The sequence below is a fragment of the Sus scrofa genome, chromosome 10 (assembly GCF_054392235.1).
Source record: "Sus scrofa isolate SSC_HxYL_T2T_F1_AM1 chromosome 10, Sscrofa_HxYL_maternal_Yorkshire_Landrace_v2.0, whole genome shotgun sequence".
NCBI classification, from domain to species: Eukaryota; Metazoa; Chordata; class Mammalia; order Artiodactyla; family Suidae; genus Sus; species Sus scrofa.
In genome coordinates, this window is record NC_139392.1 from 76,201,779 (window position 1) to 76,225,558 (window position 23,780).

Sequence of the window (23,780 nt, forward strand, 5' to 3'; positions counted from 1 at the left end):
ACGATTTCTCATTGCTCAGAGAACGAAATCACTACTGGTAATGGTCCTCTCTGTGTCTATGGCCAACCCCATCCATTCCTGCTCCTCCCACTCACTCCAAGGACATCACTCCTGGCGGTTCCTCTTTGCTCCTACATCACTCAGTTTCCTCTCAGCTGTAATAGCAGCATCCTCCGCAAAACAAACAAATCTATCCTTGACTTCATTTCCTCCATTTACTGTTCCATTTCCTTACGTTATGGCAAAAATCCTCCAAAGAAATATCTATACTTAACTTCAATTTCACTCTACCTATGAAGAAAACCCATGTCAATAAGGCTGTCATCGCCACACTGCATGGAAACATCTTCCGTTCAAGATAGTAATGACCTTCCCACAGCTGAATCCAATGGTCCATTCTAGGTTCTCATTTATACCTAATCTACTGGTAGCACTTGGCAAGCTCCTCTCAAATACATTTGTCTTGGTGTCCTGGGCCCATCTCTTGATTCTCTTCCTCACTTCACTGTCATCTCCATCTCCGTATCTGGTTTCCGGTTCCTCCTCATCTTCCCACTATCACATTTTTGAGTCTTCCAAGCTTCAGCTTCCTTAGACCTATTTCCTTCTCATCAATATCTACTTTCTGATTTCGTAGCTTTTTTGAAAAATTAAAGTACAGGTGATTTAGTGTTGTGCCAATTTCTGCTGCACAATGAAGTAACCCAGTCTCTCACACACACACACACACACACACACACACTTCCTTTCTTTTTCATTTTTATTAGGACCACACCTACGGCAAGATGGAAGCTCCCAGGCTAGGGATGGAATCAGAGCTGCAGCTGCTGGCCTATGCTACAGCCGCAGCAACAGCAACACCAGATTCAAGCCATGCCTGCAACCTACACCACAGTTCACAGCAACACTGGATCCTTAGCCCAATGAGCAAGTCTAGGGATCGAACCTGCATTCTCAGGTTCATTATCACTGAGCCACAATGGAACTCCCATTCCCTTTCTTTTTTTTTTTTTTTTTTTTTTTTTTGGTCTTTTTTTGCTATTTCTTGGGCCGCTCCTGTGGCATATGGAGGTTCCCAGGCTAGGGGTCGAATCAGAGCTGTAGCTGCCAGCCTATGCCAGAGCCACAGCAACGCAGGATCTGAGCCGTGTCTGCAGCCTACACCACAGCTCATGGCAATGCCAGATCGTTAACCCACTGAGCAAGGGCAGGGACCGAACCTGCAACCTCATGGTTCCTAGTCAGATTCGTTAACCACTGCGCCACGATGGGAACTCTCTATTCCCTTTCTTATAGTATCTTCCATCATGATCTATCCCAAGAGCCTGGATATAGTTCCCTGTGCTATACGGTAGGACCTCATTGCTTATCTATTCTAAATGTAATAGTTTGTAACTACTAACCCCAAGCTCCCAGTCAATCCCAATCCCCCCTCCACCCCTCTCTCTTGGCCACCACAAGTCTGTTCTCCATGTCTAAGAGAAAGAGAAACATCATATGATACCACTATGTGGATTTCAAATGTGGCACAAATGAACCTATCTACAAAGCAGAAACAGACTCACAGACCTGACTTCATAGCTTTTGATAATATTCATGCACTGACAACTCTGCTGATCTCCAGACCTAAGCATTCAGCTGCTCACTGGACACTTCACTTAGAAGTCTGGGTAGCCAACTTAACATGTCCCAGACTTGCTTCTGAACAGCCCAGCCCCAAACCTGCTCCTGCCTGTGATCCTCATCTCAGTCAACAGTGACTTCACTCTTCTGACTGCTCAAGCAAAAACCTTTAGCGTGATTCCTGGCTTCTCTCTTTTTCTCATACCCCTCCTGCCACCTACATACAAATCCCATCAGATCTATTATCAAATTAGATTTAGAACCAAACCTTTCCTACCACCATCACCTCCGCCACATTTCATCTCACACCATGGCAGCCCCCTGCTGCCACCTTTGCCTTCTTACACTCTTCTCAATGCTGCAGTCAGAGTGGGATTTTTGAAATATGGAAGATTTGTCCTTTTTGTTTTAGCCGCCTTTCAGTATATGGAGTGTTCAGGGCCAGGGATCAGATCTGAGATGCAGTAATGACCTACGCCGCAGCTGCGGCAAAGCTGGATCCTTTAACCCGCTGTCCTGGGCCAGGCACTGAACCTGTGTCTTGGTGCTGAAGAGATGCTGCTGCTGCTGTTGTGCCACAATGGGAACTCCCATTCTTTGCTTTTTTAAATTTCCTCCTTAGTCCCATCTGGGTGATGAAACTTTATTTACCTTTCACTGTCTACCTCAAATGTCGCCTGTTTTAAACCCTCAGCATAATTCTGTATAACCTTCTGGACAAATATCTTATTTCAGCTAATCACTTGTGCATGGGTCCTATTCCCTCCACTAGACTATAAAGTTCCTCAGGAGAGGAAAAACTCATCATATGCTGCTGGAACAACTGGACATCACATGCAGGAAAAAAAAAAAAAAAAGAAAAAGAAAACTGTCTAGAGAGTTCCTGTTGTGGCTCAGCAGAAACAAACCTGACTAGTATCCATGAGGCTGTGGGCTTGATCCCTGGCCTCGCTGAGTGGGTTGATGATCTGGCATTTCAGTGAGCTGTGGTAGAGATTGCAGATGCCGCTCGGATCTTGCATTGCTGTGGCTATGGTGTAGGCTGGCAGCTGTGCCTGTGGTTTGACCCCTGGACTAGGAACTTCCATACGCTGCACCTGTGGACCTTAAAAACAAAACAAACAAACAAAAAAAACCCCAACTGTCTAGACACCAGCCTTACACTATAAAACTCCTGGAAGATAACGTAGGAGAAAAATCTAGATAATCTTGGGTGGGGACATGAGTTTATGGATACAACACCCAAAGCCCAGAGCATCAACCATGAAAGAAAATAGTGATAAGGTAGACTTCATTAAAATGAAAAACTTCTGCTCTGTGAAAGACACTGTTAAAAGGATAAAAAGTGAAGTCACAGACTGGGAGAAAACATTTGCAAATAACAGACCAGATTAAAGACTTGTATCTAATAATAAGAAGAGTATTTTACTCCTATTTTACCATTCTTAGATTCTTCCATAAGAAGTTTATGGCATTTTAAATTATGCACTTATTTGTGTGGCTAATTTAGTTAATATGTGAATCCTGTACCACACTGAAAGCTCTCAGATACACAAGACTATGTCTTTAGTTTCCTGTTGTATCCTAGAATAAGGAGATGATTCAGAACATAGTAGGTCCTCAATAAATATTAGTTGAATGAATGAGTGAAGGCATATCTCCTACCAATTCTGGCACAGGATTTGCACATAGTTGGTCTCCAACTTTGCTGACCTCAATGAGTATCATCTTATGTATCACCCTATTTTCAAAAAAACTCATATACTATAGGATTTTTAAGAAAATAGAGGAGTTCCCATTGTGGTTCAGTGGCTAACGAATCTGACTAGGAACCATGAGCTTGCAGGTTCGATCCCTGGCCTCGTTCAGTGGGTTAAGGATCTGGCATTGCTGTGAGCTGTGGTGTAAGTTGCAGATGTGGCTTGGATATGGCGTTGCTGTGGCTCTGGCATAGGCCAGCAGCAACAGCTCCAATTAGATCCCCTAGCCTGGGAACCTCCATATGCCATGGGTGCAGCCCAAAAAAGAAAAAGAAAATAGAGAAATAAATCTAATTATGTACTTAAGTGAAAAGCCCTGAACTTTTCATCTGATTTTATGGGCCCAGTTGGCAGCCAGAGACTGGGGAATGACAAGGGGTGGCTGGTGAAGATCAGGGGGATCAATATTTGGCTGGCCAGTGCCCTCACTTTCCCACTCTTGTGAATTTATCTTCCGTGAAACTTTCTGTACTAGCCTCCCAGAACTTAGAAAATATTTTATCATTGTGATGATGAAAAGCTTCAATACTATGACTCAGTTTTCTACAGTATGACTTAAAAATTCCTTAGCATGAAATTCCCCCATCTTTGGAGGCTTGACACAACTTTTCCAGCACCCATCATGTCTGTACAGAGTATTCCCCAATATGCCAAGTATTGTCAAGATGCTGTGCTTTGTTCATTTTGTTTCCTTTGCCTGGAATGATTTTCCTTCCATGTCTGGCAAAAGTCTATTTATGGTGCAAAGTGAAGCTCACATTTCACCCTCTCTGTGAAGCTGCTGCAGGTCTTTCCAGTGAGAATGCATCACCAGTAGAGTACCTTTTACATTTAATTAGGTATATTCCTCATTCTTGCCAGACTAGGAGAAACTTGTGGCCAGAAAGAAGTGTTGCAGAAAGGATACAAAGATGCAAAAATACATGTATTTGGTGGCTTGAATTGCAACATTGAGCCCCAGCCAACCAGCGGTGTGTAAATGATATCCTTCTCTGTTGATTCACGTCCCACCCTTTCTGTGAAGCATTTTTTTTTTTTTTTTTTTTTTGTCTTTTGTCTTTTTAGAGCTGCATCTGCAGTATATGGAGGTTCCCAGATTAGGGGTCGAATCAGAGCGGTTGCTGCCAGTCTATGCCAGAGCCACAGCAACATCAGATCCGAGCCGCGTCTGCAACCTACACCATAGCTCACGACAACGCCGGATCCTTAACCCACTGAGCGAGGCCAGGGATCAAACCCGCAGCCTCATGGTTCCTAGTTGGATTTGTTTCTGCTGCGCCTTGATGGGAACTCCTGTCAAGCCTCTTAATAAGTCAGTTTAGACACCAAACCCTATCTGACCTACCACTTTTCTCCCTCTTACCACAATGCACTCCTAATATTCACAGAATTTGATTCTATGACACACAGTTTTAATGGGAAATACTAAATCTAGACTTTTATATGTACCCAAGTGTGGGGAGGCTGTCAGGCTGAATAACTGATGGGGAAAAAGGAAAAAAAGAGCATGTGTGGAGATCTGGACTCAAGGACGAGCCCTGCAGCTGAAACAACGAGAGGGACCGGGGTCCATGGTGAGGCTGGACTCCAGGCACTATGGGAAACCAATGGGATACTTCAATCAAAGGGAAGGGTGTGGAGATGACAGGGTGGAGGAGCATACTTTATGAAAGAAAAAAAATCATTTTACTGTGCTCTACAAATAAACATCATCCTTAAGTAAAGAAAGCCAAGGCAGGTTAAACTTCAGTAGTGAATGTAATTTAGGGTCATCTATTCTAAGAACATAGTATATGATAAATATGGCATCCCAAATTAGTAGAGAAAGAAAAAAATTCAAGAAAATATGCTGGAACAGCTGGTTAAAATTTGGGGAATCATGTACTTTATGTAAAAATGAATACCAGATGGATTAACAAACTTATAGATTGAAAATGTAATCATAAATTTCTAGGAGAGGATGTAAAAGTTAAAAGACAAAATTGGAAAAATATCTGCAATGCATATGATGGACAATGACTTAATATGTCTAATATATCAAGAACTCTTGAAACTCAAAGGAACACTGAATATGCGCTACCCTGAGATATTAGGATAGTAATCTTATACGGGAACACACAAATTTTTGTTTTGTTTAAGAAGATAAATTTATCACTATCATCATTTCCTAAAAAGATATGTTATCACCAAAAAGTGCTGAAAGCTAATAAACTTACCTAGACTAATGAAAAAAATAACCGAATCCTGTAATCTCCACTGCCTCTTCCGATTCTGGAATTCTTTGCCAACCTGTTTGTGTATTGATGGGCATACTATGAAGGGTATAGCTGACTCCTTTGTTTTGAAGAGAAAACACAAAGTCATTTTCCATGACTTTGCAAAACTGAGTTTTACCATTTACAATGACTTCATCAGGGGAGTTGAGAAGACGGTTTTACCCTATTTTAGAGTATAACTCCTCAACTTCGATTTCTCTAAAAAACAGATTTCTCTCCAGTCAAAGGGTCAAGGGGCTAAGGAATACGGGGCATGGCCAAGCAGGCAGTAATAATGGCCATAAAGCCAGGGTGAAATAGGGACTGACGGGTAAATTATTACATACTGAACCAAGTTATGAGGTGGTTTTGCAGAAAATCAAGTTATCTCTGAAGCAAAATAAACCCTTTCCTTTGCTTAGATCACCATATTATTTGAGATGCCAACATAGCAGTTAAGATGGGCAGTAGGATCAGAATGCTCAGAACAACAACAAAAGATTTTTCGAGGATAAATAAAATGGCTTATTTCCTGTAAAACTCTCATTTAGAATAAGCATACGAAGATGCTTTATATATAACTACTATTGTTATTCCAACTATGGCCCTACCATTTATTAGCTATGTGGCCTTGGGTAAGTAACTTATTCTGCTTCCTCAGAAATACAATGGAAATAATAATGGCTCATTTCATAAGGATGCTGTGAGTTTAAATTATATAATACATGTAAAGTGATTCATTCAGTGCCTGGTACGTTTAATACATTTTAACTATTATTATTATTATCATTATCTTTATGATCATGAGTTTTATCCTTATTTACTTTATATTTTCTATGTCTATTTAATATTTACTTTTAATTTATATATATTTAATTTTTGAATATAATGATTTTAATTTTTTTCCATTATAGCTGGTTTACAGTGTTCTGTCAATTTTCTACTATACAGCATGGTGACCCAGTTACACAGACATGCATAGATTCTTTTTTTCTCACATTATCATGCTCCATTAGAAGTGACTAGACATAGCTCCCAGTGCTACACAGCAGGATCTCATTGCTTATCCATTCCCAAGGCAATAGTCATGTAAAAATGGCCATTTTAATTTATATTTAATTATGTACTTAGTTTCTATCTTGGGAATTGCCTATTTATACTTCTCCCACATCTGTATTTCTGCACCAACCAAGGCCTGCTGTGCAGGGCCATCACAATGGACCGCTCTAGGAAGCATGGTCAGCACTGCTATCACTTGGTTGGGTCTTAACATAATAGAGGCAATGGTGCCAAATAAATACAAAAAAGACAATGATAACTGTGGTGACAAAGTAGCACTAGTAGAGTTCCTGTTGTGGCTTAGCAGGTTAGGAACCTGATGTCTCTGTGAGGATACAAGTTCGATCCCTGGCCTCACTCAGTGGGTTAAGGATCTGGTGTCGCAAGCTGCAGTGTAGGTTGCAGATGCGGCTCAGATCTGGAGTCGCTGTAGCTATAGCATAGGCTGGCCCCTGCAGCTTTGATTTGACCCCTAGCCTGGGAACTTCCATATGCCACATGCCAGAGGTGAGGCCATAAAAACAAATAAACAACCAACCAAAAAATAAAGTAGCACTAGTGAAGGACTCATACTCTTTCAAGTGGCATGATTAGTTGTATCAATAATATTGTCTAGTTTAATATTAAAAAAGTACATGTTTGACCATGTATAGATCATAGGGTATAAGAATGAAAAGAAAGTTAAATATAACACAGTCCAATTCCCTTTAATTTTAAAAATTATGAAAAGTGAGGCTAGCAAGTTGGGATGTATTCATTCTGTGGCAAAATTCAACAAACCAAGGATTAATATGAGATCTCAATTCCTGCTTTGATTCATTAGATTTCCTCCCACTCCACACACACACACACACACACACACACACACACACACACACACACACACGGTAGAGCCTAAATTTCTGGAGCACCTAAGATGTTTCAGGCATTGTGAGCAGCTGCGATAAAGCTATAAAGACCACAAATAAGATCCTTGCTCCCCTGGAACACACATTCTGATGGAAAAGTTAACAATAAATTATAAACAAAAAAGGCAATTTCAGCTAGGATGGATATATCTGGACAGATTCATTTTTGGAGGAGAATATCTTAAAATCAAGGACGTGGCACTGGTTACTGCTTCAAATATTGATGGATTAATGGACAGAGCTGTACTAGTTCACAGGGGTTTTGAAAATACATAAATCATGCAGTTAAGTCATTAGCTTATAAATGAGTTAAACATTTTAATAGCTAATAAGGTTGTAATGAATGATTAAGAAAATCTAGTCTAAAGTGTATTCTATGAATGAAAATAAAAGAATCATCAGTTGTGAAAATATTTTATATCTTCTTACATGTCTCCTTTGGTCACGAATGTATCCTAAGCACCTAAAACACAAGCTGGTACACAGTGGTACTTAACAAATATGTGCGGAATAAATAGATAAATAAATAAATAACTACTTGTCAAAGGAAACTATCTAATCCAATCCCTTTTTTCTTTCTCTTTCTTTTTTTTTTTTTCCCCCATGGCCGTATCTGTGGCATATGAAAGTTCCCTGGCCAGGAATTGAATCTAAGCTGAGGCTATGACCTGCGCCACTGCAGTCAGATTCTTAAGCCACTGCACCACGGCCATAACTCCTATCTAGACCAATCTTCACCATTATCCTATCTTTCAAGATCGTTTTACACTTTTCACATTCCCTTTTGCCTTCATTCTATAGTATTAATTTCCATTCCTGTTACTTTATTAAACATTCAATTTCTGTAGGACATGGAGAAGGCAAAGTCAGAATCTTTCCAATAAGATTTTTGCCCTCTTGTGAAAACTACAACTAGTTAACCAGATTATGTTTTTCATTTACTCTGTCATACTGGAGAGACATGGTTTCAGACTACAAATATTATCTTTCTGTGTTGTCAAAGGTCACAAATACCCTCAGGGGTGGTTATTATAGCTTCACTTGTATATCAGTTCTACACACTGAAAAAAAAAGACAACTCTTGCTGCTCCATGTTAAATTTTTATCCTTCCTATTCAGTTGTACTACTGTAATGCAACAGCTTTATTTGCTTTTACTCTGCTTAAACATTCTCTTGTAAATATCAAGCTGTATCTTCTAAGGTGATTCGGGGGCCACTGGGGTAGTACAGAAATCCGCTGTCAAACAGAAATCTAATCAATGGTTTTGTTTTAGTTTCCTTATCCATCTTTAAATTCCACTAACAAAGTCACAACTGGTAGTATAAGTGGGCACACATGCTCTCACTGGAAGGCTAGTTTTTATTTATCTGCAGTTTGACCCCTTTGGCCAATTGTGCGGTTTTGAAATGAGGCAGGGGGTAGGGGGGTGGGGAGGGCACACACCAGCCTGGCCAGCCAGAACAGCAGATCAACTCTGGCAATGACAGGAGTGACAGATGTCACCATGACCCAGCTCCACCACAGTTTCCAGTGCCCTTTTCATTCACAGATCCATTTTTTCCTTCACAAATAATTATCTGGAGGCTGAAGAAAAATCTCCTTACTGAGAAGTCTTGTCTATTTCTGCTGTGAATGTGACTTCTTTGTGCTATTATTTCAGAGTGACCTGGTTTTAGATGTTGAAATGAAACTGACATCTGTGTTTGCAAAAATATTTGATGGTGAGATCCTCCATCTATCAAAAGTATCTAATGCCTTTCTTCTCTTCACCTTGAGTGTAGAGACAAGAGAGCAGGAAAGAGACAATTTCTACGTGCGGAATCTTCATGGAAAGATAGAATCTTCATGCAGAGTAAATGCAAAGATGGAACAGCATAGTTCCTTCTATGTGTAGAGTTACTAGAGTCACTACAAGTACCTGTACGACAAAAATAAGTACAGAAAAACTATCTGGTTAAGAACAAATATGGCTGGGAGTTTCATGCAGTCTGAATTTTCAAGGAATGATAGCATGAAGGGTCATGGAGAATGGGTGATTATCTTTATTACATTAATTTTTAAAATAAGTGTTATTAGAATATAACTGACTTAGAAACTTTTGTTATTTTGAGGTGTACAGCAAAGCAAATCAGTTATACATATATCATTCTTTTTCAGATTCTTTTCCCATAAAGATTATTACACAATATTGAGTAGATTACCCTGTGCTATACAGTAGGTCCTTGTTACCCACCTATTTTATATATAGTAGTAAATATCTATAAATTCCAACCCCTTAATTTATCCTTCCTGTCCCACATTTCCCTTTTGGTAACCATAAAACTGGTTTCAAATCTCTGAGTCTGTTTCTGTTCTGCAAATAAGTTCATTTGCATCTTTTTAAAAAGATTCTACATATTAGTAATCTCAGGATATTTGTCTTTCTCTGACTTACTTCACTTAGTATGATAATTTCTAGGTCCATCCATGCTGCTCAATATGGCATTATGTCATTCTTTTTTATGGCTAAGTAATATTCCATTGTATATAGGTGCCACATCTTCTTTATCCAGTCCTCTGTTGATAGACATTTAGGTTTCCTCCATGTCTTGGATACTGTAAATAGTATTGTGATGAACATTGGGGTGCATGTATCTTGTTGAATTACAGTTTTCTCCAGGAGTGGGATTGCTGGATCATATAGTAGTTCTATATTTAGTTTCGTAAGGAACCTCCATACCATTCTCCATAGTGGATGCACCAGCTCACATTCCCACCAACAGTGGAGGAGGGCTCCCTCTTCAGCATTTATTATTTGTAGATTTTTTGATGATGGCCATTCTGACAGGTGTGAAGTGGTACCTCACTATAGTTTTGATTTGCATTTCTCTAATAATTAGTAATGTTGAGCATTTTTTCATGTGGCTTTTTTTTGGCCATCTATGCTAATTTTCATAAACATAAAAAATAATATACTTTCTTTTTTAAAAAATTTGAAAAATATGAAAAAGTATAAGAAAAAAATCACTATATCACTGTAACTGCACCACCAAGAAATAAATAACTGCTCATATTATGATATTTCCTTTTATCCTTTTTTATATGCACAGTTTTTAAACAAGTTGACAGGATTTCATCTTTGCGTCATCTTGGTCTCTCAGTCTTTTCTCTGGTGATGAGAGATAAACTTTCCTGCTTTGGGCAAAAGCCAGCTCTTCTATTTGAACACTTGCTTTCTCCAGGATCACTACTGTAATGCTGCCCTCTCTCTGGTGGCATCAACCTCGCCCTCTACCAGTGTACGATGTGTTCTAGTATCTCCATCTTTAAAAAAAAATCTCTCTGGATCCTCCATGCCTTGCAACTACTGCCCCATTTCTCCTCCTTTTATAGCTGAGTTTTTGAAAGAGTAGTTCATATTCCCAATCTCTTCCTCACCTCACCTCTTTCCTTAATTTCTCCCAGTTGGGGCTTCCCTCCACCTCAACCTGCTGAGAGGACACTTGTCAAGGTCATCAAAGAATTTGGTGTGTCCAAATTCAGCATTACTCCATTAAAAAAAAATTCAGCACTATTTGGCAGAGTTGACTACTCTTTCCCTGAAAAACTTGGTTTAAGTGGCTCAAAACAGACTGTGTTCCCCTGCTCTTCCACCAGGAAAGACCACAGTCCCTCACCTATTCTGGCTTCTCTCCCTCTGCTCAGTTGCTAAACCCTTATATTTCGTGACCCCATCCAGTGTCATGGCATGAAACACCTCTATAAGAAAATGACTCAATGATTATTTCCAGCATGGGCTTTTCCCCTAAAGACCCCTATATTCCACAATTTACTTGATAACTCTACTTTCATGTTCAACTGGCAGATCAAATTTAACATACCCCAAACAGGATTCATGACCACCCTGCACCCTTTTTGAATAAATACACGGGAATTATATTTGCATCCATGGACAGGGGTCAACAGCCACATTTTAGGCTGGGCTGCCCAGATAATACTTATATACATATGCTTATTTAATTTATGTATCAACGGTTGCATACTATTTTTTTGAGGTGTTCTTGTGGTACAGTCAAATCTATATACGAATCAACCATGAAGTCATAGTATTCTATTGCAATTTCTATTCCTAAGACTGGAAGTACCATAGTTAGCTCTTTATTTTCCTTTCTTCTTTCTGATAAAACACTAGGAATCATGATGTCAGATTTTTCCCTTAAAAAAAAACATACCCAGCTGTATTTATATAAATGTATAAAATCTAACTTTAAAGTGAATCATAATCTTCCAAAACTAAAAAATTCTGTTAAATACAGCATTTTTTTTTTTTCAGAGATTACAAAACTAAATGAGGAAGCAAACAAGATTAGGGCAGCTGAACAGCCAGAGATAAAGCTTTACGTGCCTGGCAGTAGGGAATGAGGGCCATGTCATTTTGAATTCTACTCAAAGGCTGAAACATTCTGCTCTAAACCTTGACAACTACCTTTAAAAAATATCTTTCTTCTCTTCCCCAGCAAAAAGATGGTTAAAAGATTCAGCTACTTTAAAGCAAAAATTTTCCAGGAAGTTACTCTCAATATACTTATTATTAAGGCCTTTGACATGATGGCAAGAATGTATTTAGAGGACTAAAAATGTGAAGGCACCTGGGAAAAATGGTTGCTTTGCCCTCCACTCAATACATGCATGCTGCTTTGATGCAAAAAATTAGTATTATCGGAGTTCTCGTTGTGGCGCAGCGGTTAACGAATCCGACTAGGAACCATGAGGTTTCGGGTTTGGTCCCTGCCCTTGCTCAGTGGGTTAACGATCTGGCGTTGCCGTGAGCTGTGGTGTAGGTTGCAGATGCGGCTCGGATCCCGCATTGCTGTGGCTCTGGCGTAGGCCGGTGGCTATGGCTCTGATTCAACCCCTAGCCTGGGAACCTCCATATGCCACAGGGGCGGCCCAAGAAATAGCAAAAAGACAAAAAAAAGAAAAAAAAAATTAGTATTATCTATACTCAGTGTCCTGCCTCCTGTGAGGCACCGCAGAATTCAACAGTAAATGTAATTCTATGCAAATGTGTCTTTTCTTTATAGCATTGATATGAAAAATGGATGCATCAAGTCCTAGGCTCTTAAAATTTGAAAGAAAAGAAACAGAGAAGCATTATTGCACTATTTCTTGAAACTTTTATAAGGGAGGTCAAGGCTCTTGATAATCCCTTAGATTTTAACTTTTTCTTTCTAGAATAAAAATTTTTTAAAGGCTAATGCCTTTAAGAGAGGCCAAAAGATATATATCCAGAATTTTTCAGGATTTTTTTTTTAAAAAAAACGGGTTATATTTTGCTTTAAGTGTGTATATATATATATGCATATATATATATGCATGCTTGTATTCATAGACTTTTATCCCATGAAATCAACTGTGATCATTTTCAAGAACCTCTTTAAACAAAATACCTAAAATTATGAGAAATATATGGGCAAATATTTTAAGAACACATATGGATTTGAGTCAGTTTAAATAGTTAAAAATAGGTAACGTCTAAATTAAAATAATTAATGATTTCTAGAACATCATTGGAAACATTAACATTACAGGAATTTAGAAATCTTATATGAGCTTTCAGGATTTGTAAAGTGGGCCTAATATCTGAAAAAATATAGATTTCCCTCTATGGAATCAACATAGTTCAACACTAAATATTAATAAAAAAACAATCTTCCATTGATTGATGTTGAAAAGACTAAGGAAATGACTAATAAATTAGCCCACATGAACTTTAGAGAAGCATCATAGGATTTCTTGTATAGATGTGCTGAAAGCAATTTTAGGTGAACGTCATTTTATGAGAACGTCCTCAGGAGGACAAAATGTTTCAAAGTGCATCAGGACCTAGACAGTAAACAATGAACCAGGGAGAGCTTTTCACTCTACCCCATTCTTTATTTGTGCTAACATCACATGTGCATAGCTTGTATCATTGATATCTGGGGTTGTAAAACAAATGTATTCAGAATCTTCCCAGGCTCCTGACTCACAATCCACACAATCCGCATGGTCTTGGGGTCTTGGGGGCACCATTAATGTCATGTCTCTGTGGTCTAGGGTGAGAGCATTCACGAGGAATATGAAATGAGTAGTGTCTCCTGGACTTGTACCCCACACCATTTATGGGTACAAGAGGGGTCTTAATACTAGTAATCAAATTTTTCATGTTTGCCACCTTCACATACTAATGTAGGACTCTTGTGGCCTTAGGAAGGAAGTCCCCAGAGTGTTTCACAAGTGCTTGTGGACAAGGGTGCTTTGGCCAGATACCACTATGATTCAGCTCTTGCTCAGCTAGGTGTCGGTAGCTGACACCCCTGTTGGTCACTTAGGGAGCCCTTGCTACTCCCTTATGGAGTCCTTGCTGGCCAGGCTGGGCATTACTCAGTGTTCCTTGGCAGGCCTGGGCTCAAAAATGCCAGAGCATTACTTCTGCTTCTCCTGTTAACCAAGACATCACAGAAAAGGCCAGGTTCAAGGGCAAGCAACACAGCCTCCAGCTCTTTATGCAAGAATTGTCAAAAAAACTGTGATTATCATACCCTGTCCTACTTTACTAAGAAAGTAGGTAACAGTTACTTCAAGTTAAAGATCATAAAGTAATTGTTCCTTTCCCTTTAGACTCACTAAATAACAAAAAGAATGGAAACCAGAGAAATGTCTCTTTTTCATGAGAAACAGAAATGGCCACAGTACCAAATCACTATCTACAAGGCATAACTGTCAAGTACTATGAAATCTGTTAAAATGAGAGAGGAAGCTAAGAACCAACACATAATTCTTTAGACCTCAATCAGTAACTACAGAGACTTGGGAAAAAAAAAAAAAAAAAAAAAAGCACAGGCCTGAGATGTACTGGAGGAGCCCTTGCTTGAAGCTATAGGTCCAGGGGCATGGGTGGGCTGTGCCAGAAGTGGGGAAGGGTCCTGATGAGACCCAGGGCAACACACAGAAGAGCAAGGGGGTGAGGAAATGGAGAAGACCACAGGTCAATGATCCATCATATACTCATCCAGCAGAGAGGTGGCCAGTGGCCAGGGGGAAGTGGGACGAATGGACAAGGAGGGGCAGAGGCTCCATTATGACAGAGAAAGACCATCATTACAGGTTTGTGCTGTGAGACACAGAGAATACAATGTGAACAGTGACACCTTGGCTCTACCAGCTAGTGGCCCTGTACACTGACTTTTTCAAGGTTCAACATGGAGGGGAGATGTGCTGGGGAAAGAAAATAATGATCATTTTTTAAAAGGAGGAGGAAGAGTTAAGGATTATAAGCAAAAGGCAGACGAAGAACATAGACCACATAAAAGAATCAAGGGGAAACTTGAGACAAAAAGTTCCCCCATCCTCAGACCTTTCTTACAGGATATCTCATTAAAAGAGAAAAATCCTCAAGAGAAGGTACAAGGCTTTAATGAAGAGATAAGATGGGGAGATAAATAGATAAAAACTGAGTCAGCTGAATTCAGAAACGAAATGGAGGAAAATGATGACAGAAAAGCAACAAGATGCAGAATATACATGACTGAATTCACAGGGGTAAGTGTGTCCTTGTAGCACCCGAGACAGAAGAAAAGAACAAACATCCACCTGGCTGGCAGGAGCCGGAGGGAGCTGGCTCCAGCACAGTACAGGGTACAGGTGAAAGTGATATATATGGAAGGACTGACATAAAGACACAGCTGGGTGAAATTATTGAAAATGTCATGGACACTCTGCAGAAGAAGCCAGTGTGACAAAGGAAGGAATCTCATTGCCTTGGTTCTTTCAAAAGCAATATACACTGTCAAAGAAATAGTGGAACAGGATATGTAAGAGTTTGAGGAAACAAAACATTAACCTCAGTATATTTTACCTAACTTAGCTGAACTTCAAGTTCAATCACGCAGGAAGCTGGGGTTTGAAGCTTGCTGGAAATAATCATGAGAGGATGCCATTTAGCTACCCAAGAGAATAATGAAAGGAACTCAGGGAAGGAGAGGTACAGTAAAAGAAAAAAAAAAAAAGACTTATGGTGAGTAACTGCCTCTTCCTGTTTATTTGGACTATTTATTTATTGCTACTTAAAAGCAAAGATACTCATAATGGTCTTGCCTTATTTAAGAGCTTTTCCCAAAAAGGAAAGTAGTGAGGAAAGGTATATTTCAAGTGAGAAAGGAGAAGTGATTCTTTCTTTTCTAAATTGCCTAGTCCTAGATGGGTCCTTACTACATTCCCAGACTTTCATCTGTCTCTTTCTGAGTCATCTGTCTTGGACAGACACTGCCACCAACTCATGCCTTAATGAGACCTTTTTTCCTAAATTTCACATGCACAATTCCTTCAACCCTTTATTTTGGCCAAAATAAGATCAGGATTTTCCAAGATAAAATATACTTAGAATAGAACCACGTATATACATGCATGTGCATGGCAATGAAAACATCCCACAAAAACATAGAAATAAGTATATGTCAATAGATTTCTCATTTCAAAATATCCAAACAATAGCCACTAACTGCACTGATAATTAAACATGACGGGGATCAAATTCCACCACTTTCAAAAATATAACAAAAGTTTAAAGTTAGGAAGAAATATGGGGGAAAAGCAAAATGCATCCAAAATTATTCTGTCTTGATACATCCATGGTTTACCTCCTAGAACCCAAGAAAGGATGGTGCACAGCAGGACACAGATGGCTCAGGGGTACGGCCTAGTGGGGGCTGTCAAGACTACAGGTCAAGCCTCTCAGCCTTTCAGTGCCTTCTAGTCTGTCTCTGCATATCTCACCACTCTTTTTTTTTTTTTTTTTTTTTTTTTTTCGTCTTTTTTAGGGCCACAGCCATGGTACATGGAAGCTCCCAGGCTAGGGGCTGACTCAGAGCTGTAGTTGCCGGCCTACACCACAGCCACAGCAACACAGGATCTGAGCTGCATCTGCCACCTTATACCACAGCTCACAGCAACACTGGATCTTTAACCCACTGAACAAGGCCAGGGATTGAACCTGTGTCCTCATGGGTTCATTTCCACTGAACCATGATGGGATCTCCCTTGCCAATCTTACTTATGAATTTTCCCCCTTGCAACTTTGGTTCAATGCTTGCTTTTCTGTGGACATTTCTCCTTGCTGCCGTGGTTTTGCACAGGCTTTTCCTTTCAGCAACAAAGTTCCTCTAGGGATAACTATTTTCACAGTATTAAATCCTGCTTATTCCCCACAGTGCTGATTAAGGCTACTTCCCAGATAAGCCTGCCTATCCCTGCTAGTCAAAGTACTCTGATCTTCCAAACTCTCACAGGATATTATTGGTATTCCTGTTATGGGACTGAAATGTCTTACTGTGTATAATGGTTATTTACATTCTTATTTTTAATCCCTTTACTAAAAAGGAAGACTAATTTTTAGTGTCTTATTTTGGACAAAATAAAGTGGTAAAGGAACTATCTGTATGAAATCTAGGAGAAAAGGTCTCATCAAGGCATGAGCTGGTGGCAGTGTCTGTCCAAGACACATAACTCAGGGCACAGACTCTACAGTTGTTCCAGCTGTCAGACCCTTATGTAGCACCTCATCCAGAGCTTTACACAGTGCCCTCAAATAATACGGAAACGACACGAACACGCCTCAATCCATAATTTCCATGGTAGCAAGGATTATATCCAATTGGTAATGGGTTGAGTGGGGGTGTAAGAAATTTAGCCTTGCTGTGGACTGAAAACAGAAAGTAGGAGAGAAGAATACGGCAAGATTTATCCCTGGATTTCTGGCAGGAATAATGGTTTGGGTGGTGGTGCCACTAATAAGAAAAGGAACAAAGAACTAATTTGGAGTGGGATAGCATAAGGTCCCAGGTTGAGTTTGAAGTGTCTCTGAAATACTCATGTGGAGACAGGAATCAAAAGGAGTTATTATGAGAGCAGCCAGGAGCATTTTAGAAGTCCCCTGTATTAAAGAGTAAATATTCCAATGGTGAATAATTCTCGCCATGACATAGTCATAGCCATTACAAGAAAATTATCTTGTCCAGAAAATAGAAAGTAAAATGGGGTTATGCATTGTATTGCACTGAAAGAACTCTATTATTACTTCCTATTGATTTTTCTGTTTCCTTCTTCTTTTTCTTCTTTTTTTTGGGGGGGGGGTGTAAAATCAAAATCTCATTCTAGTGCATTTATATTACAAAAAGTCCCACACCTAAATAAAGAACTGACAGCTTGAACCAGGCATATTTAGCACTGAACGGTTGGACAATTTTTTAGTTTGTTTTGCATTTGTTAATCCTTTAAGATGTGTCTCAAATATGCCCTACATCCTGGTTTGAAACCTATATATGCTGGGACAAGTGGGATAATTAGAACAGCATCACAAACACATCTACTATTTTTGGCTCAAGAATTAACCATGTTTGAGTTACTCTGATAAATATTCCTTTTTTGCTTCTATAAAATTACATGCAAAACATAATTTCTACACATCAAAGGTTACCACTAGCATGTTAAGGGTACCAAGTTATTCTGCTTTATATAAAACCCAAAAAATACAAGATAACATGTTACCAGTATAACTACCACTGAAAGAAATTTTAATTGGGAATTTATTATCATTCAAGTAGATGCAGGGCTGGGTTTTTCCTTTATTTACAAGGTACACAAAGTCACCACGTAAATAGTATTTGTACCTAAATATTCAAGGTGTGTAAAATAATTTTACGAACCTGTTTACATGATGGGTATTCACTGCTTCAGGACAGCTCAAAACACCTTTCCTCTGTGGGGGAAAATTCCAAGATGGCTGTGAGGAAAAACTCTGCCTGTCGTTTTAGAAACCGGAAGGGAGGGAGAACCTGGTGATTCCGTGTTTCTCCCTGCATTTTTCACCTATGGCATGGGCCTGTGACCTCAGCAGTGGGAAGCAATGGTCCTGTGTGGAACTTAGAACACTGAGGGACTGACACAAAGCTCAAGATCAGTTTGCAAATACCTCAAAGTGTATAGGTTGTGGCTTTTAAGAAACCAGTGTTGCTTTGCTGCAGGAAACGTTGCAGGACTGAGGGCAGGTATCAGAGGCGGCCTCTTAACAGGTGGTTCTTGAGGAGGACTATTTGAGGCACCCTGCTTCCTTGGCTTCCTGCTTAAGTCTGGCTCTCTGCCTTCCTCTCAATTCTCTAAGCTGTGCAGTATTTTTCACAAAATTGCCTTTCTTCTCAAGTTGGCTTATGTTGCTTTTAGTCAAGAATGCTGAATAGCACATTTCAATTGCCAACAAGTTTTATCTATTCCCATTAAATCAGATAACTGAATATTTTAGAATACGATGCTCAAGAGAAAAATTTTTCTTTTAAGTACTTTGTAATTCAAGTTTGTCTCCATTTTATTCACTTTAGAGTAGAAATTCATTTTTAAAACTGAATTGTGAATTAAAAAAAAAATGATCCTGCCAAGCACATATATCAACCCAATTCCAAAGGTTAATATCATATACCAAAAATGTCTGCTCTGAGTTAGGTGTATTGATTTAGTAAAGTCAGATTTTGAATCAGTTTTATCAATGTTGGGAACTGCGACAAATCAAATAATTTTGCATGATCTTGAAGAGATTACTTTTGCATCCCAGAGCCTCTTCATTTCCCTGAGTAAGTCTCGCATCTGGGGACTAAAATAAAAATTCTGAGAGCATTTTTCTTCCTCCTCCTACGAAGTCATAGAGCTGTATTCCAAAGGGTGCTGTGGGTTCATGACACAAGCTCCACTCCCACCCCTTCCACTTACACTTGTGAAAGATAAAATGTATTTTAAAATATTTTCAAGCAGAATTAAAATGACAAAGACATTCTCTAAAACAAGATGATCTTTACAGTGGATCTAACAGATGACATACACACTGGGTAAGGGGAACAGAACATTTAGGTGACTCGAAGTCCAGGACTAGAAATAGGCAGAAGAGGCCTGGAAGGTAAGGAAACAGAACACCCCTCAAAACAAAGGTCCAGACCTGGGTTCAGTGGAGAAATGGAGCTGAATGTGTATCTTGCCTGGAAGAGAAGACTGAAAAAATTATGCACTCTCTTCCTTTTATGCAGCCAGGTACCTGATACTGCAGGATAGAGCTGAGACATGGGATCTACTCCATACTGGCTCAGTGATGAGATATGCAATATCTACAAAGCCAAGATGGGCAGAAAGGCTTTGACTGGGGGGCTCCTGAAGACAGATTACAGCAAAGGCAGAACCTCCAAAATAGGAGAAGAAAATGCAGAAAGAAAGGACAAGCAAAACAAAACACCACCTATTAAAGATGAGAGAGCAAACTAAAACTCTAAGCCATAAAAGGTAACCACATATGGAGGAAACAAAGGAACTCATTAATCAGGACATTTCAACCTGGTTAAAATGCAAATCAAAAAATGACTTTTAAGTAGTCTAAGGCCAAGAGACAAAGGAAATAATCATATTCACAACAAAGAAAAAGAAATTAGCCAGATATGAATGGACAGATATCACAAGTCGAAAGAATAAATGGTTAACAAATAAAATAGTGAGAAAATTCTAAAAATGGAAAACACAGATACTGGTAGAAATACTAGCATGAAAAATCAGTATACAGGATAACTCTAGCCCAGGCCTAGTCTAAGAGAGAATTAGTGAACTTGAAAACAATTTTGAAGAAATCATCCAAAATACAGCAGAGACTGATAAATAGATGACAAACATGAAGGAGAAATTACAAGACTTTAAGGTAAACCAGGACATTCCAATATTTATATCTTAGGAGGAGGAAATAAAAAGAAGGAGAGAGAATCTATATTTAAAGGAATAATGACTGTATAATTTCCGTAACTGTGTAAGACATGAGTTCTCATACCAAACACATATGCTGAATTCTTTACTGGACAAAGAATACATTTTGTGACTCAAACAGAAGTATTAAACTTAGGTTAACACAATGTCCAATATATAGTAATTTTCAATGATGTTTTTGAATCACTAGAACTTAGAGCACCAGGCTTATGACCTAAATAACTGCAGAGTTCAACCATTCTTAGAATGCTTGAATGTGGGGAGGGGAGGCAATTGTCCACGACTTGTGTTAGCTTTTGTTCAAGGCTGTATTTGCTCTGCTTCCTATACCAACAGGCTTGAAGTTAAAGATAGTGTCTCTTTCCAGGACAGATAGAAGTTTTGTTTGCTGTCCAGAAGAGTAAAGATAAAGTCTAAACTAGGGAAAAATTTAGGAAGATTTTCTAGCAACCCCTTTGAAACATCACAGCTTCCCAACCTCTGGATTCCCAAACTGTGAGGCAAACTCACTGTCTATACAGCATCTACCAAGGCCATTCCCACCACCCCAAGGACTTATGAAGTGAAGACAACCAGCATGAACATAAAACTCATGCTGCAGGCTTAACTGTGAGTAATAAAGCCCTCTGCTTCTGATTCAGGAATTTCATATATTCTGGTAGCATTCATGAACCTGTCAGGTCAACTTATTACCTGGCCAGTAGAATAAAATCTCAGATCCTTCACAGTTCTTAACAATGAGCACTCCCTACAATGTTGGTGCATGCTTGCTGTTTGTCCATTTGCTTTGGGAAGGATGGAATTGTGCCAGACTATGGAATTGTATCCACGCAAAGATATAATGATGGGCATGGAGGAGACCACAACTACCTCCTCCCGATAAACCACACGCCTGCTTCCTTCTTTACGGCATTCTATTCCACTCACAACTTCAATTTTTCCTCACTGATGGTCTCTTCAGCAGGGTTGTAAAGTCACTGAGAGAAGGACTATTATTTCCCAAGATTGTCCACTATCGTTGACCACTTATATTCATGTGAATAAAGCTTTGTCTTTGGGATTGGGCTATTGAATCGCTGTTACATAATTCATTACCTGTGCAGCTTTGTACAAGTTACTTAGCCTCGTCAATCCTCAGTTCTTCTCAGCTATGATAATGGGGGATCATAAAATATTTCCCTCAGGGTTGTTGTAAAATCATATGATATAACACAAAGTCCTACACATAGTAGGCATTAAAGAAATAGGAATTAAATATGTTAAATCTCAACAGGAATTCAAATATAACTGTCTTTTAGGTTATGTCCTATTTTCTACCTACCTCTTCCAGCTCCCTAAAGAGTTATATGCTCCTGAGATGAAACTAATAGGTGAAACTCAAGAATAAATTTAAATTACAAAAAATGATTCTTTGACTTAACAGTACCACCTATAGGAATTTATCTTAAGGAAATAAGAGATTTGTGTGCATTCTGTTCATTACAGTGTTACTTATTAGAACAAAAACAATAAAAACTAAATGTCCAATAATAGGGGATTATTTAAATCAACCATGGAATAGTCATGCAAGAGAATGTTGCACAGCAATTGAATTTGTGGTAGAAGGGTACTGAAAGACATGGATATTCACTAGTCGGTAGCAGAAGGCAGGTTCCAGGACACATATATTCCAATTAAGTTTTTTAAAAGTATTTTCATTCACAAGATATTAGGTTATAGGTTAAAATGCTATAATTAATTTTATGTTGTACACTTCTAAGTATTTCCTCAATTTCCTAAAATAAACATATATACCATCTATAGTAAGTGAAAATATTCAATATTATAAAAAATACACATAATAGCTCATTAAAAATAAAAGCAGGAAGTATACAAAAAACATTAAAAGTGATTTTTGAATATAATTTAACCAGGGAAAATGATACCATAAATAACAGTGCCAAAAAGTATTTCAAGGATGTTCCCACTGTGGCTCAGTGGAAACAACCTAACTAGTATCCATGAGGATGCGGGTTTGATTCCTGGCCTCACTCAGTGGGTTAACGATTCGGCATTGCTATGAGCTGTGGTGTAGGTCACAGATGTGGCTCAGGGCAGCTCCAATTTGACCCCTAGCCTGGGAACTTCCATATGCCTTGGGTACGTACCTAAAAAAAGAAAAAAGAAAAAGTATTTCAGTGTTATGTTACTTTTTAAATCTCAAATCTAAGATATATTACCTCATGGAAGAGAAGAAAATACAAGAAAATATAAACAATTACTAATCATCCACTGAAGTTTTCATTCTTGGTTCCGATGAAGTTGTTTTAAAAATGCAGCCACTAATTTTACTAATATCAGGATGCAACTCAACATGTGACATTCACTTTTCATGCTTATCTCCAAACCACAACCAGGGAGTTTAAATAATTAAACCAGGGAGTTCTTTTCTCACTTTAACAACCATTTCATTATAAAGCTGTCAGACTCTAGATGATCTCTGGACTTTTATGGTCAAGACATTATTCGATTACCTGGCCTTTTCTGTGCCTCCTGTGCACTGATGAGTGCTGATGAAATCCATGAGTTGTTTTTGCAACATCGCATCTTTGCCTTCAATTTGAGTAATGAATTTATGCTGTAAAAGATCTGACACTGTAGGTCGCTTTTCATAATCTTTAGTCAAGCACCTGCACTGGCAAAAAGGAACATGCAATTATTAGATAAGTTAGAGTTTTGAATTTTATTAGTCACAGTACTAAAAACTACTCTAGAAACAATGGAATGATGTTCCTCATCGATGCTCAGCTCAAGAAATGTATCTCAAAAAATGTTAAAATTGCAATATGGTAAATGAATGTTTGTGCAAGTGCACACATCTGTGAGTGATTATGCTATAGTGATACCAACTTCCAACTGAATTCCACTTCCCTAGCCTCCCAGCAAGCATGACTGCAGAGTGATAATTGAACTCAGTCTCCACTGCAGTCTCCTTGACAAGCCAGGAGCCAAAGAAAAACAACAATGAAGTCATTACAGTTTTCATGCTTATCTGAAATTAAACCTAGCTTTTCAGTTTCCCTTTGCTAATGCCTTTAAAGGTTTCTCAATTGATCTATTTCTTTCTACGTGATAAAACTGCTAACCCATTGCAGGAAGTCTATGTGCTGAGAATGTTTAAATTCCATGTCAGGGGAGTTTCTTGAGGTCCTCCAGTAGGTGGACTAATGCATATTACACCTCTTGATAGGATCAACCAGGTGAGCACATCTAGTATCGTAAGAGGAACATCTGACCTGCATGTTTAATCAGCTGTCTTCAAATACTTGGGAGAGGAATTAGGCTAGTTTTCAGTGGTTACAAGGGGCAAAAAACCCTAGGATCAAC

The 23,780-nt window shown here is 38.9% G+C and overlaps 1 protein-coding gene across 17 annotated transcripts in view; it reads right to left on the reverse strand.

Annotated features, from left to right (window-relative positions):
* MYO3A (myosin IIIA) overlaps positions 1–23,780 on the reverse strand; it is a 226,361-nt gene that overhangs the window by 129,376 nt on the left and 73,205 nt on the right. For 16 of the 17 annotated variants that reach the window (XR_014818003.1, XR_014818005.1, XR_014818002.1 and 13 more), the window contains exon 10: positions 22,928–23,083. Coding sequence is in view for 12 of the 17 variants with exons in the window: in XM_084980323.1 (XP_084836449.1) it covers positions 22,928–23,083 (156 nt within the window). In the remaining 5 variants the exon portion in view is untranslated. Of the gene's footprint in view, positions 1–22,927; positions 23,089–23,780 lie in introns of all 17 variants that reach the window. The other variant, XM_084980330.1, reaches the window with a different exon arrangement.